The 13,985-nt window shown below is 46.6% G+C and overlaps 1 protein-coding gene across 1 annotated transcript in view; it reads right to left on the bottom strand.

Annotated features, from left to right (window-relative positions):
* Positions 1-311: 311 nt before the first annotated feature.
* LOC120993274 (organic solute transporter subunit alpha-like) overlaps positions 312-13,985 on the bottom strand; it is a 54,420-nt gene continuing 40,746 nt past the window's right edge. The window contains exon 8 of the mRNA XM_040421822.1: positions 312-1,318. Within this exon, the coding sequence (XP_040277756.1) occupies positions 1,134-1,318 (185 nt within the window). The 3' untranslated portion in view covers positions 312-1,133. The remainder of the gene's footprint in view (positions 1,319-13,985) is intronic.

Below are 13,985 nucleotides of genomic sequence, written 5' to 3'. Positions count from 1 at the left end.
TTCAAAATGTCTGACTTCAAAATGGCCACCATGGTCACCACCCATCTTGAAAAGTTTCCCCCCTCACATATACTAGTGTGCCACAAACAGGAAGTTAATATCACCAACCATTCCCATTTTATTAAGGTGTATCCATACAAATGGCCCACCCTCTAGATAAATCCTTTAATACTGTTCCCATTAAAACACTAACATACCCCAAAATGAAAAAAGTGAGACCCACAAGCTCTGATAATCTAGGTATGACCTCATACTATACACATACAATATATACTATAGAATGGTGCATATGAGATACAAAGATATAAGATTGGATAGATAAATAAATCATATCTATTCATCCATTTACATATCGATCTATCCCTCATGTATGCATCTCATATCTATTAGACAGGGAGATAAATATATTAGTAGATAGATAATATCAAGTCTAAACGTAGCTCCAAAGGCAAAACCAAAAACACAAATGCACTTTTTTTTTTCACAATCTTAACTAGATTTGATAATACATGAATTGCATGCCATACAAAATATAAGAAAACCTTAAAAGGGGTATTCCAGCAGAAAAAGAAAAACATTGCATGGCCATGAAACGGTAAAAAAAAAAATGACTAGCTCATGACTTTACTAATCCCCCAGTGCTGTTGGTGTTTCCATTCCAATTGTGCACAATTTCCCTCTGCACTCTTCTTCCTGCTCCTGTCTAAACATGGAAGGAAATAATTGGGAATGGCGCTAAGCCAATCACTAGCTGCAGCGATGACCCGCCTCAACCAGTGATTGACTGAGCAGCACTCCCATCTATTTCCTGCTGTGTCAAGACATCAGCAGTAAGCGGAGAGCAGCAGGGACTCAGGATCCATTGGTACAGCAAAACTGGGGGATTGGCAAGTTGAGTATAGTTTAGATTGTTTCTTTTTAACCATTTGAAGGCCATACCACATATTTCTTTATCTAATGGAAGACCACCTTAATATCATACTCAAGAATATAAACTTATAGAAAGGGATTTCCATTAGTTCAAAAAAAGTCCGCCATAATGAGTCATCTGTCTGTAAGAGTAGATGATGAAATTCCACAAAATGTTTATGTCTAATTCCGTTGATAATCTCAGGATTGTTTTCGGGGATCTTTTAAACCTTTTGAAGTCCTTCATCAATTGCCTTTCCATTTAGACAAACTGTACTATTTTGCAGATTATCCTTGGTCTCCTCATCTTCATTAAGTGCAGGTGTCTCCTCGTATCTCCTTCGATAGATCATTCGGCTTAACACCGTGGTCAGGAACATTTCCATGATGAGAAGCTGCTGATTCATGTCTGAAATGAAAATGAAAATCGCTCAATATAAATTTTAGGATAAATTATAGGCAATAGGGGGTCATTTATTATCCAGAAATACGCCTATATTAGGCGTATTTCTGGTGCAGATTGCGATGCAAATGTTATTTGATATGCAATCTGCGACTTTTTCCCTCTTATACCAGGTTTAAAAAAGTGGGTTTGGCGTGGGAGGGGAAGAATAGCAATGTAGCGGGGGCGCAGACCTAGCGGAATGCGTCTTGACTTGGAGGGGGGGACTTCAGGCAAGGTAAGGGTTAAGAGTTGCGAGTGTGGTAAGATGGGAGGTAGTTAAGGGGTGGAGTCGGAGTCGGTTTGGCGGGCATTATAAAAGAAAGAGAGGGAAGGGGCTAGGGGTAGTTGAAGAGAGCGAGGAAGTTATGGCGGACCTGGAGGCTTTGATGGTGGCATTGAGAGACGCGGCGCGGCAGCACGGGACGGCGTGGCTGCAGGATCAACTGTCTGGGGCTTTGCATGCGGTTCCTAATCCGAGTGGAGCGGTGGAGGTGAGGACCAGGACGCGCCGTTCGGTACCTCGGCGCAGCGAGAGGTCAGTGGCGGCTCGGGCCGGGTCGGCGGGGGGGGCTCAAGCATCTGCTGGGTCTGCCCCCAGGTCCGTGAGGGAATCGCGCCTGAGCGGGAGACAGAGGTCTACGGACTCACCTGCTGACGCGGGGGGAGTCCTGCTGGATAGAGGTGATGCGGTCGGGCGGGAATCTGCTGCGGCCTTGCGCGAACCGGAGTGTGAGGAGGGAGCGCGACCGGAGGCCTCAGCCGGGAGGAGGGGACAGGCGCTGAGGGCTGCAGCAGGAAACAGTCGAGGTGGTGGCGCGTCGCGGCCCCTCGCGGTGGGCCGGCGACAGGACGATGGAGCGCTGGCTGGGGGTCCGGATGTGCTTCCGCCCCCGGTGCGGCGGTGTGGCAGGAGCAGAGCGGCAGGAAATGAAGGGGAGACGGCGATTTGTGGGTCAGTGGGGAATGCGGTGGCCGGGGCCAGGAGGTCCTTAGGCTCAGCGGTTCGACAAGGAGGCAGGGACCAGGAATCAGGTTCCCACACCCTCGCTAGGAGCCATAGCGGTGGGTCATCATCTGGACGGAGCATGGAAGAAGGAGAGCTTGAAGCGGATCCTCCCCAGGCGGCAGGTGTCTTAGCAGAGGAAGAGGTGCCTGATGCTGTGCCATTATCGTGTGGGGGCCCGTCGGTGACATATGGTGGAGGAGCGACGGCTGCTGGGTCTTCTTCCCAGGGACGGCCAGGTGAGAGGACATCTGGGCATGTTGCGGTGAGGGCAGGGCAGGGATGGGGGATGCTGTGCCTAGTCAGGTTGGGGGAGGGGGTCCTGCGTTGTTAGCACAGGAACTGTTAACTGGTATGTTGACGCTATTAACAAAATTGGGGCAGGGAGCAGCGGTGTCGCCGGCGACTGTTTGGGAGCCTTTGCAGGGTGCCAGTGGTACGGGAGTGGTTGCTGGGGCTGAGAGCACGGTTTCTCAACCTGTGTTGTCTGCGGGACCGGCAGTGGGGGAGTCAGCAAATCAGGGGAGTATGCTGGGTGATGGTGTGCGGTTGGCGGATGCGGCTAAGGGTGAAGTTTACGTTTGCTTCGAGGGTCCGTTGGGTGCGCACCTGAAGCAGGAGGTTAAGGAGAAAATATGGCGGGATGAATATGTGGAGATATTCTCCCTGCTTCCGTTAGAGAAGTTTAATCTGGATAGGGGAAAACCTGACGAAAGTAAGCGGGAGGAGGAGGAAAAACGGAGGTATAGGCTCATTCCGCGTACATTTCAGAATTGGCTCCAAGCGTTTGCCATTTTTGCTAGTGTGGTGGGGGAAAAGGCTCCGGAACATTGCTCGGCGTTGTTCGGTTATATGGATGCCATCGGAGAGGCTCATCGGGTTTATGGGGGTGTGGCGTGGCTCAGATACGATGAGCAGTTTAGGCAGAGGAAGGCGGTCAGACCAAGCATTAGATGGGATCATAAAGACATTAGTCTTTGGATGAAATTGATGACGGCTCCTAAGGGTGGGTCTATGCCCTTTCGAGGGGGGGCCGGGGGTTCCTCGGCCGGTGAGGGGCAAGGCGTTGGGAGGAAGGGCTGTTGCTGGCAATACAACGAAGGCCATTGTCGGTTCATGGCCGAGTGCCAGTTCAGACACGAGTGCTCCGGTTGCGGAGGCGCCCATAGTCTGTCAAAATGCTTTAAGAGGGGGAGAGGCAAGGGACCCGAGGTTGGGCAAAAGAGGGGTGACACCGGTGAAGGTGGGAGAGATGGTGCCGTATTTAGAGAAGTACCCAAATAGAGAGGCGGCTGCATTGTTGATGGCAGGTTTTCAGTGGGGTTTCAAAATTCCGTGTCAATCGGTTGGTGATGGTACCGTACCGCGGAACCTGGCCTCGGCGTTGCGTTGTCCTGGGGTGGTGGCTGAGAAGATTGAAAAGGAGGTTGCTGCAGGAAGGGTTGTTGGTCCTTTTGTTTGTCAGCCGCTGCCAGATTTTTGGGTATCACCGTTGGGGCCAGTGCCAAAAAAGGAGCCCAAAAAATTTCGTTTAATACATCACCTGTCCTTTCCGCTGGGTGGGGCGGTGAATGATGGGATAGCGGAGGAGTTGTGTTCAGTTTCATACACTTCTTTTGACGCAGCAGACCGATATCGAGGCCGCGTTTAGGTTGTTACCGATTCATCCAGAGAGTTTTCACTTGTTGGGTTTTCAGTGGGAGGGGAGTTTTTATGTAGATTGCTGTTTGCCGATGGGTTGTGCGATTTCCTGTTCGCTGTTTGAATGTTTTAGTACGTTTTTGGAGTGGGTAATCAAGATGGAATCTGGGTTGAATTCGGTATTACACTATCTTGATGACTTTTTGTTTATCGGCCCCGCGGGATCACGGGTTTGTTCGGTTTTGTTGAGAACGATGGAACGGGTGGCGGCTCGTTTTGGAGTGCCATTGGCCCAGGAAAAGACGGAAGGACCGGCAACGGTGCTTCGTTTTTTGGGGATTGAAATTGATAGTGTGGATATGGAATGTCGGTTGCCGGTGGACAAGGTGAGGGATTTGTTGGAGGATTTGGCCTTTTTGGTGCGGGCTAGGCGGGTACAGTTGCGGAAGGTCCAGTCAGTGCTGGGCAAGTTGAATTTCGCCTGCAGGATATTGCCAATGGGTAGGGTGTTCTGTCGACGGCTGGCACAGGCCTCGGCGGGAGTAGTGGTTCCGTTTCACTATTTGCGTTTGTCCTCGGAGGTGAGGGAGGACTTACGGGTATGGCAGGCCTTTTTGGTTGGTTTCAATGGCCGGGCAATGTGGATGAAGGCGCCTGTCTCTGATGTGGACTTGGAGTTATTCTCGGATGCATCGGGTTTCGGCGGTTACGGGGTATATTGCGGTAGACAGTGGAGTGATGGGGCCCTGGCCGGTGGAGTGGCAAGAAGCAGGTTTTCTTGGGAACTTGGTTTTGTTGGAGCTGTTTCCGATTGTGTTGGCTACAGTACTGTGGGGTGATAGGCTACGTAATAAACGAGTGCGTTTCTATTGTGACAACATGGGGGTGGTGCAGGTGATTAATAGTCAATCGGCGTCGTCTCCTCCGATGTTGCGATTACTTAGGTTGTTAGTGTTACAAGGTTTGCGGTTGAATGCTTGTTTTGTTTCTGTTCATCTGCCGGGGGTTGAGAACGCCATAGCTGATTCTCTTTCTCGTTTCCAGTGGGATCGTTTTCGAGGATTGGCACCGGAAGCTGAGGTTCAAGGGTTGTCCTGTCCCCAGTGGCTCTGGAGCGTGGCCTTGGGGTCTCGGCTGACTTGATTCGGCGGTCAGTGAGTAAGGGGACGTGGTCGTCCTACTCGGCAGTGTGGTCGCTTTGGGAAGGTTTGTTGGAAAAAGTGGGGGTGGCTGATGTAGCGGAGGAGTGGCAGACCTTGTTGGTATATTGGTTGGGGGTATCGTTTAGTGAGGGGTTGTCCTTCTCTGTTGCTTCCAAGAGGTTAGCGGCAGTGTCCTTCTGGTTGCGTTTGCGCGGGATGGCGGACGTGACCAAGAGTTTTTTGGTGCGGCAGGCTCTAAAGGGCTATCGCCGTGGGGCTGTTCGCAGGGATTCGCGGCGCCCAGTGTCTTTTGAAATTTTGTTGCAGTTATGGGAGCAGGCTGGGGGGATTTGTGCTTCATCTTTTGAGGTAGTGCTTTTTAGGGCGGCTTTTTCCTTAGCGTTCTTTGGGGCGTTCAGGATATCAGAGTTGGTGTCAGCTACTCGGAAAGGGTCCGGGGGTCTGTTGAGGGAAGATGTTAGTGTTCAGGAGGGAGTATTGCGATGTAAATTGCGCAGGTCCAAAACGGATCAGGGTGGTAAAGGGGCAGTGTTGTGGTTGCGGCCTTTGATAGGGTCCGTACTTTGTCCGGTGCGCTGTGTGGAGGAATTTTTGGCGGTGCGGCCACGTGGTTCCGCTTCGTTACTGGTGCATCAAGACGGATCTAGTTTGTCGGTTTTTCAGTTTGTGGCTGTGTTTCGGTCTTGTTTGAGGGCAGCTGGGTTGCCGGCCCAGGAATATGCGTCGCATTCGTTTCGGATTGGCGCAGCGACTGAAGCGGCCCGGTGGGGCCTGGGGGATAATGTGATTAAGAGGATTGGCCGGTGGGAGTCGTCATGTTTTCGGTCATACGTTCGGCCACATTTGTTGTATGGAGGTTCTATGTAGATGCGGCCTTAGGGAATTTTCTTTTGCTGGGTTTAATGTCAGTGGTTTGTTGTTTTGTTTTGTTTTGTTTTACAGAACCGGAGACTGGATTGGCGTGGATTTTCGGACACTCGTATGTCTACTGGGGTGCATTGCGGGCGGACGTGCGGCGGAACGGTCGGCTTTTGGGGTTTTCCCCTGAGCAGTTGCAAGTACGGTGGATCGGGCTGCGGGGCCTCATGTGGGGTCGTGTGTTGCCGGAGTTTCAAGCTTACGTAGCCTTGGATCGGGCTCCTGATATTGTGGTGATGCATGTGGGGGGGAATGACCTGGGCGTCCGTAGGTCACGTGATGTTATAAGAGACATTAAACTTGATCTTCTCCGCTTGCTGTCACAATTCCCGGATCTGATCGTGGTATGGTCTGATGTAGTAGCCAGGAGATCCTGGCGATTTGCGCAGTCGGTGGACCGTATTAATAAGGCCCGGGCAAAATTAAATAAGGAGGTAGGGCGTTTGTGCGTCGCCAGGGTGGCTTGGTGGTTCGGCATCAGGAGTTGGAGGCGGCTTCTCCTCAATTTCTGAGGTCGGATGGAGTACATCTGAATGATCTGGGGATTGATATGTGGGCTTTGGGGATTCGAGATGGTTTAGAGATGGCTTTCAAGGTGTGGCGTGACTCCCACAGGTGAGGTGTCACCGGTGGTCGTTGGTGGCAGTTTCTGATGTGGGATCCTGGGGGGCAATTCATGGTTAAGAGATGCGCTAGATGGTGGAATGCGCGTCTATTGGAGTTAAAATAAGCTGGTTAATGCGCTTCCTGTTCGGCCTAAGTTGGCTAGGGGAGTTGTATACTTGGAATTGGTGGATCTGGTGTCCTTGGATCGGTGAACGCGGCCAAGGGCAAGGAAAGTCAGGAGAAAAGGAGATCCGGAAAAGACGTGTTTTGGGGTTGCCTCCCAGGATCTCTTGGAGGGTTAACAGCGGATAATGTTAAGATAATGTGTGATATTATTGTTAAAGAATATGCATGTTTGGAAAAGTTGTAAGTTATATGTTAAATTAATAAAGGTGGCCTTGTTCGGCCATATTTTACCAACAAGACTGTGGTTGAGTATTATTAAAGGAGGAGGGGGTTGTGGTAAGGGTATGGGGTAGCCGGAATGGTTCTTCCATCCCATTAAGTCATCCTATTCATCATTTTCGGCGCCTGTTTTAGATGTAGAAAATGGTCTAAGTGTAAGACAGCTAGAAAGATGGCTTACATTTAGACTGGCTCTGGATGCGCAAAGTTACCGAATGTAGAGGCCGGTGCCTCTTCATAACTTCGGTGGATCCACCACCAGATATGGGGGTAATTAAGACTGGCGTCATAAATGCCGGTCTTAATAAATGACCGCCTAGGGATTTTACTTTGGTATTGCTGGAATGTACGGTAAATTAAAGTGCACATTTAAAATCAGAATAAGGGTGAATTCACATCACCGTTATGGATTCCATTTTTGTTTTCCTTTATAACATGGTTATAACGAAAAATAACGGAATCCATAAGACGAAAGTCAAGACGGAAACCTTTAAGAAGCATTCCGTTTTGATCCTTCATAACACAAGTCTATGGGCAGCATAACGGATCCGTCCTGGTTTCCATTGTGCAGGAGTCCAGTCCTGCATAACGGAAACCAGGACGGATCCGTTATGCTGCCCATAGACTTCTATTATGACAGAATGCAACACGGTAGCCTTTAAGAGGCATTCCGTTTTGCTTTCAGTCATAATAGAAGTCTATGAGCAAGCATAATGGATCCGTCTGGTTTCCCTTATGCAGAACGGAAAAAAAGTCCTGTCGACAGGACTTTGTTTTCCGTCTTGCAGAATGGAAAACAGATGGACCCGTTATGATTGCCCATAGACTTCTATTATGACGGATCAAAATGGAATGCCTCTTAAAGAATGCCTCTTCCTTTTTGGCTTCCGTTATTTTCCGTTATAAACACGTTATAACTGAAAACAATTCCGGAATCCATAACGGTGATGTGAACTCACCCTAAGTAGCACATGACTAATGCGTACATATGTCATAGATGTATATTAGATAGATACATGAATAATGCATACATAGATGTATAGTAGATAGTTTGTGTCCCATAAATTGTGTGTTTAACCACAATTCTCTCTCCATGCTTGCTGGATGGGTGGATTTTTCCTGGTTTGATGCAAGAGTGACATGCACCCTGAGTCAATCAGATTCTTCCCCTGCTGCTTTCCTGCCCTCAAACTGCCTATAGACTTACAATAGCTGTCAGGCGGGATAGAATTTCAGAATCTAGTGGGGACACCCTTAGTAAGCAGCATATACATCACCCATATAAATAGGGCTAAATTAGAACATTCTAGGCCCAATAGCAAACTTTTGAAAGGTTGTGGGAAACTTCAAATTCCACTATGGCCTAGCCCAGTGATAGGCAAACGGAACATAACGCAATTCTATGATTTCCTGCATAACGGAAACAGGACGGATCAGTTTTGCAGCCCATGGACTTCTACACTGCGTGCAGAATTATTAGGCAAATGAGTATTTTGACCACATCATCCTCTTTATGCATGTTGTCTTACTCCAAGCTGTATAGGCTCGAAAGCCTACAACCAATTAAGCATTTTAGGTGATGTGCATCTCTGTAATGAGAAGGGGTGTGGTCTAATGACATCCACACCCTATATTAGGTGTGCATAATTATTAGGCAACTTCCTTTCCTTTGGCAAAATGGGTCAAAAGAAGGACTTGACAAGCTCAGAAAAGTCAAAAATAGTGAGATATCTTGCAGAGGGATGCAGCACTCTTAAAATTGCAAAGCTTCTGAAGCGTGATCATCGAACAATCAAGCGTTTCATTCAAAATAGTCAACAGGGTCGCAAGAAGCGTGTGGAAAAACCAAGGCGCAAAATAACTGCCCATGAACTGAGAAAAGTCAAGCGTGCAGCTGCCAAGATGCCACTTGCCACCAGTTTGGCCATATTTCAGAGGTGCAACATCACTGGAGTGCCCAAAAGCACAAGGTGTGCAATACTCAGAGACATGGCCAAGGTAAGAAAGGCTGAAAGACGACCACCACTGAACAAGACACACAAGCTGAAACGTCAAGACTGGGCCAAGAAATATCTCAAGACTGATTTTTCTAAGGTTTTATGGACTGATGAAATGAGAGTGAGTCTTGATGGGCCAGATGGATGGGCCCGTGGCTGGATTGGTAAAGGGCAGAGAGCTCCAGTCCAACTCAGACGCCAGCAAGGTGGAGGTGGAGTACTGGTTTGGGCTGGTATCATCAAAGATGAGCTTGTGGGGCCTTTTCGGGTTGAGGATGGAGTCAAGCTCAACTCCCAGTCCTACTGCCAGTTTCTGGAAGACATCTTCTTCAAGCAGTGGTACAGGAAGAAGTCTGCATCCTTCAAGAAAAACATGATTTTCATGCAGGACAATGCTCCATCACACGCGTCCAAGTACTCCACAGCGTGGCTGGCAAGAAAGGGTATAAAAGAAGAAAATCTAATGACATGGCCTCCTTGTTCACCTGATCTGAACCCCATTGAGAACCTGTGGTCCATCATCAAATGTGAGATTTACAAGGAGGGAAAACAGTACACCTCTCTGAACAGTGTCTGGGAGGCTGTGGTTGCTGCTGCACGCAATGTTGATGGTGAACAGATCAAAACACTGACAGAATCCATGGATGGCAGGCTTTTGAGTGTCCTTGCAAAGAAAGGTGGCTATATTGGTCACTGATTTGTTTTTGTTTTGTTTTTTAATGTCAGAAATGTATATTTGTGAATGTTGAGATGTTATATTGGTTTCACTGGTAAAAATAAATAATTGAAATGGGTATATGTTTGTTTTTTGTTAAGTTGCCTAATAATTATGCACAGTAATAGTCACCTGCACACACAGATATCCCCCTAAAATAGCTAAAACTAAAAACAAACTAAAAACTACTTCCAAAAATATTCAGCTTTGATATTAATGAGTTTTTTGGGTTCATTGAGAACATGGTTGTTGTTTAATAATAAAATGAATCCTCAAAAATACAACTTGCCTAATAATTCTGCACTCCCTGTATTATGACGGAATGAATACCGGAATGCCTCTAAAGGCATTCTGTTATACATTCCGTCACAGAATTGTGTTACGGTCCGTGGTAACGGAATCCATAATGCAATTCAGCTTTTACCAGTAAATGAAGTGTGAACGAATTTCAAAATATGAAATTCGCTCATCTCTACTGCTTGCAGTCTAATTGATCCTTGACAGTCCCACCAAGTTTGAATAAAGCACCAATGTGAATGCTTTACCTCAGCACCATTGAGATGGTGAACAAAGGACCGTGGGGGTCTCACCAATCAGGAACTCATGACCTATCCTGTGGATTCGTTTTAACTTGGGCCAACCTCTTTAAGGGTCTACACATGTTCTAACGTTGGACCAACTGTTCCAAATCAGCAGCAAAACTGAAATTTGCAGGTTTATTTGAAAACAAATATTTTTCAAAACAAGTAATACATTTACTGGAAAATACCGTAAGACATTTATTAAACGGAAAAATTGGTATTTTAAACAAATTCATTATTCTCGTTCTGTCTTAGTCTCTTTCCCTACAGATATGTAAAATGGAGTAAATTCTGTAAACTGTGGCTCCTATTGTAATTCCAGGACTACAAAGATGTGTAACCTCCGGTTTTGTTGTAAGGTGATAACTAATCATCGATCACACTTCCAAAGTGCATAGTAGCCCCCGTGTGTTGGTATGAGATGATAATAGAGGAAGGACAAAAGCTACACAACAAGCCTGATTGTGCCTGACAGCATATTACTTTTCTTATAGATACTGAGGATAGATTTTAACAAACTCTCAACCTCTTCTCTAGTTCCTATTATTAGTTTTGTTACATTTTCCAATTCCCTTTGTTACAAAATGTACTGTAGCCTCAATAACAGGTTAAAATAATGATACCCCAGACTATAATCTGTCTTTAGGTGGCATGTTCCATAGCTACATAAATGTTGATTTTCTATTTAATTGTGCAATTTGTTTTGTCTTGATTGTAACAAGTATTATTTATTGTAAGTATTATTATTATTGTTAGTGACAATCAATAAAAGATGCTACCAGTTCCTGATTTTTTTCATTATTACTATTACAGATCAGCTAGTGTGGATCCACTATGCCAACTAACTGGTTTAACTAAGGTCCCTTTCACAGGAGCGAGTTTTCCGTGCGGGTGAAATGCGTGACGTGAACGCATAGCATTCGCACTGAATCCTGACCAATTCATTTCGATGGTGCTTTGTACATGAGCGTTGTTTTTCACGCATCAGTTCTGCGTTGCGTGAAAATCGCAGCATGTTCTATATTCTGCGTTTTTCACGCAGCCCTGGCTCCATAGAAGTGAATGGGGCTGCGTGAAAAACGCATTGCATCCGCAAGCAAGTGCGGGTGCGATGCGTTTTTTCACTGATGGTTGCTAAGAGATGTTGTTTGTAAACATTCAGTTTTTTATCACGCGCATGAAAAACGCATCAAAACGCATTGCACCAGCGCGGAAAAAACTGAACAACTAAACGCAACCGCAGACAAAACTGACTGAACTTGCTTGCAAAATAGTGCGAGTTTCACTGAACGCACCCTGAATGCATCCGGCCACAATCCGCAACGCCCGTGTGAAACCAGCCTTAGGGCTAAACCCTAAGGCCTCTTTCACACGGGCGTTGCAGGAACACCCGCGATTTTTCCGCGCGAGTGCAAAACATTGTAATGCGTTTTGCACTCGCGTGAGAAAAATCACGCATATTTGGTACCCAAACTCGAACTTCTTCACAGAAGTTCGGGCTTGGGTTAGGTGTTCTGTAGATTTTATTATTTTCCCTTATAACATTGTTATAAGGGAAAATAATAGCATTCTGAATACAGAATGCTTAGTAGGTGATCAATTGAGGGTTAATTTTTTTTAAAAAAATTAACTCACCTTTTCCTCTTGTTCGCGTAGCTCCCGTTCTCTTCTTTACTTCTTTAATGATGGGCTAAAGGACCTTTGGTGACGTCAGATCACATGCTCCAATCACATGGTACATCACCGTGGTGATGGACCATGTGATTGGAGCATGTGATCTGACGTCACCACAGGTCGTAGCCGATAGTTCATCTTTTGAGAAGTAAAGAAGAGACCGGGAACTACGCGAACAAGAGGAGAAGGTGAGTTAATTTTTTTAATTTTTTTTTTACCCTCAATTGATCACCTACTAAGCATTCTGTATTCAGAATGCTATTATTTTCCCTTTTAACCATGTTATAAGTGAAAATAATACAGTGAATAGACTGTCACCTAGCAACCATGCGTGAAAATCGCACCGCATCCGCACTTGCTTGCGGATGCTTGCGATTTTCACGCAACCCCATTCACTTCTATGGGGCCTGCGTTGCGTGAAAAACGCAGAATAAAGAGCATGCTGCGATTTTCACGCAACGCATAAGTGATGCGTGAAAATCACTGCTCATGTGAACAGCCCCATAGAAATGAATGGGTCGGTATTCAGTGCGGGTGCAATGCGTTCAACTCACGCATCGCATCCGCGCGGACTACTCGCCCGTGTGAAAGGGGCCTTTCATTTCTATGGGGCTGTTCACATGAGCGGTGATTTTCACGCATCACTTGTGCATTGTGTGAAAATCGCAGCATGCTCTATATTCTGCGTTTTTCACGCAACGCAGGCCCCATAGAAGTGAATGGGGTTGCGTGAAAATCTCAAGCATCCGCAAGCAAGTGCGGATGCGGTGCGATTTTCACGCATGGTTGCTAGGTGACAGTCTATTCACTGTAATATTTTCCCTTATATCATGGTTAAAAGGGAAAATAATAGCATTCTGAATACAGAATGCTTAGTAGGTGATCAATTGAGGGTTAAAAAAATAAATAAAAATTAACTCACCTTCTCCTCTTGTTCGCGTAGTTCCCGGTCTCTTCTTTACTTCTTAAAAGATTAACTACCGGCTAGGACCTGTGGTGACGTCAGATCACATGCTCCAATCACATGGTCCATCACCATGGTGATGTACCATGTGATTGGAGCATGTGATCTGACGTCACCAAAGGTCCTTTAGCCCACAGCTCATCATTAAAGAAGTAAAGAAGAGACCGGGAACTACGTGAACAAGAGGAGAAGGTGAGTTAATTTTTTTCCTTTTTTTTTAACCCCTCCAGCGCTATTGTACTGTGCATTCTGTATTCAGAATGCTATTATTTTCCCTTATAACCATGTTAATAATAACATCTACACAACACCGATCCCAAACACCGATACCAAACATGCACGATTTTTCTCACGCGAGTGCAAAACGCATTACAATGTTTTGCACTCGCGCGGAAAAATCACGGGTGTTCCCGGAACGCACCCGCACATTTTTCCGCAACGCCCGTGTGAAAGAGGCCTAAGGCCTCTTTCACACGAGCGTGACGGATTAGGTCCGGATGCGTTCAGGGTGCGTTCAGTGAAACTCGCACCATTTTGCAAGCAAGTTCAGTCAGTTTTGTCTGCGATTGCGTTCAGTTGTTCAGTTTTTTCCACGCGGGTGCAATGCGTTTTGATGCGTTTTTCACGCGCGTGATAAAAAACGGAAGGTTTAGAAACAACAACTCTTAGCAACCATCAATGAAAAACGCATCGCACCCGCACTTGCTTGTGGATGCAATGCGTTTTTCACGCAGCCCCATTCACTTCTATGGTCGCAGGGCTGTGTGAAAAACGCAGAATATAGAACATGCTGCGATTTTTACGCAACGCAGAACTGATGCGTGAAAAACAACGCTCATGTACACAGCCCTATTGAAATGAATGGGTCAGGATTCATTATCCAGTGCTCCCCTGATATTCACCCTTTAACCACTGTGCAAGGTTCTGGCCTTTGCAGTAGGGAAGCAATTGGACTGCTACCTGG

This window comes from Bufo bufo, chromosome 3, assembly GCF_905171765.1.
Source record: "Bufo bufo chromosome 3, aBufBuf1.1, whole genome shotgun sequence".
NCBI lineage: Eukaryota > Metazoa > Chordata > Amphibia > Anura > Bufonidae > Bufo > Bufo bufo.
Note: the sequence above shows the minus strand (reverse complement) of the source record. Positions and strands in the feature narration are given on the sequence as shown.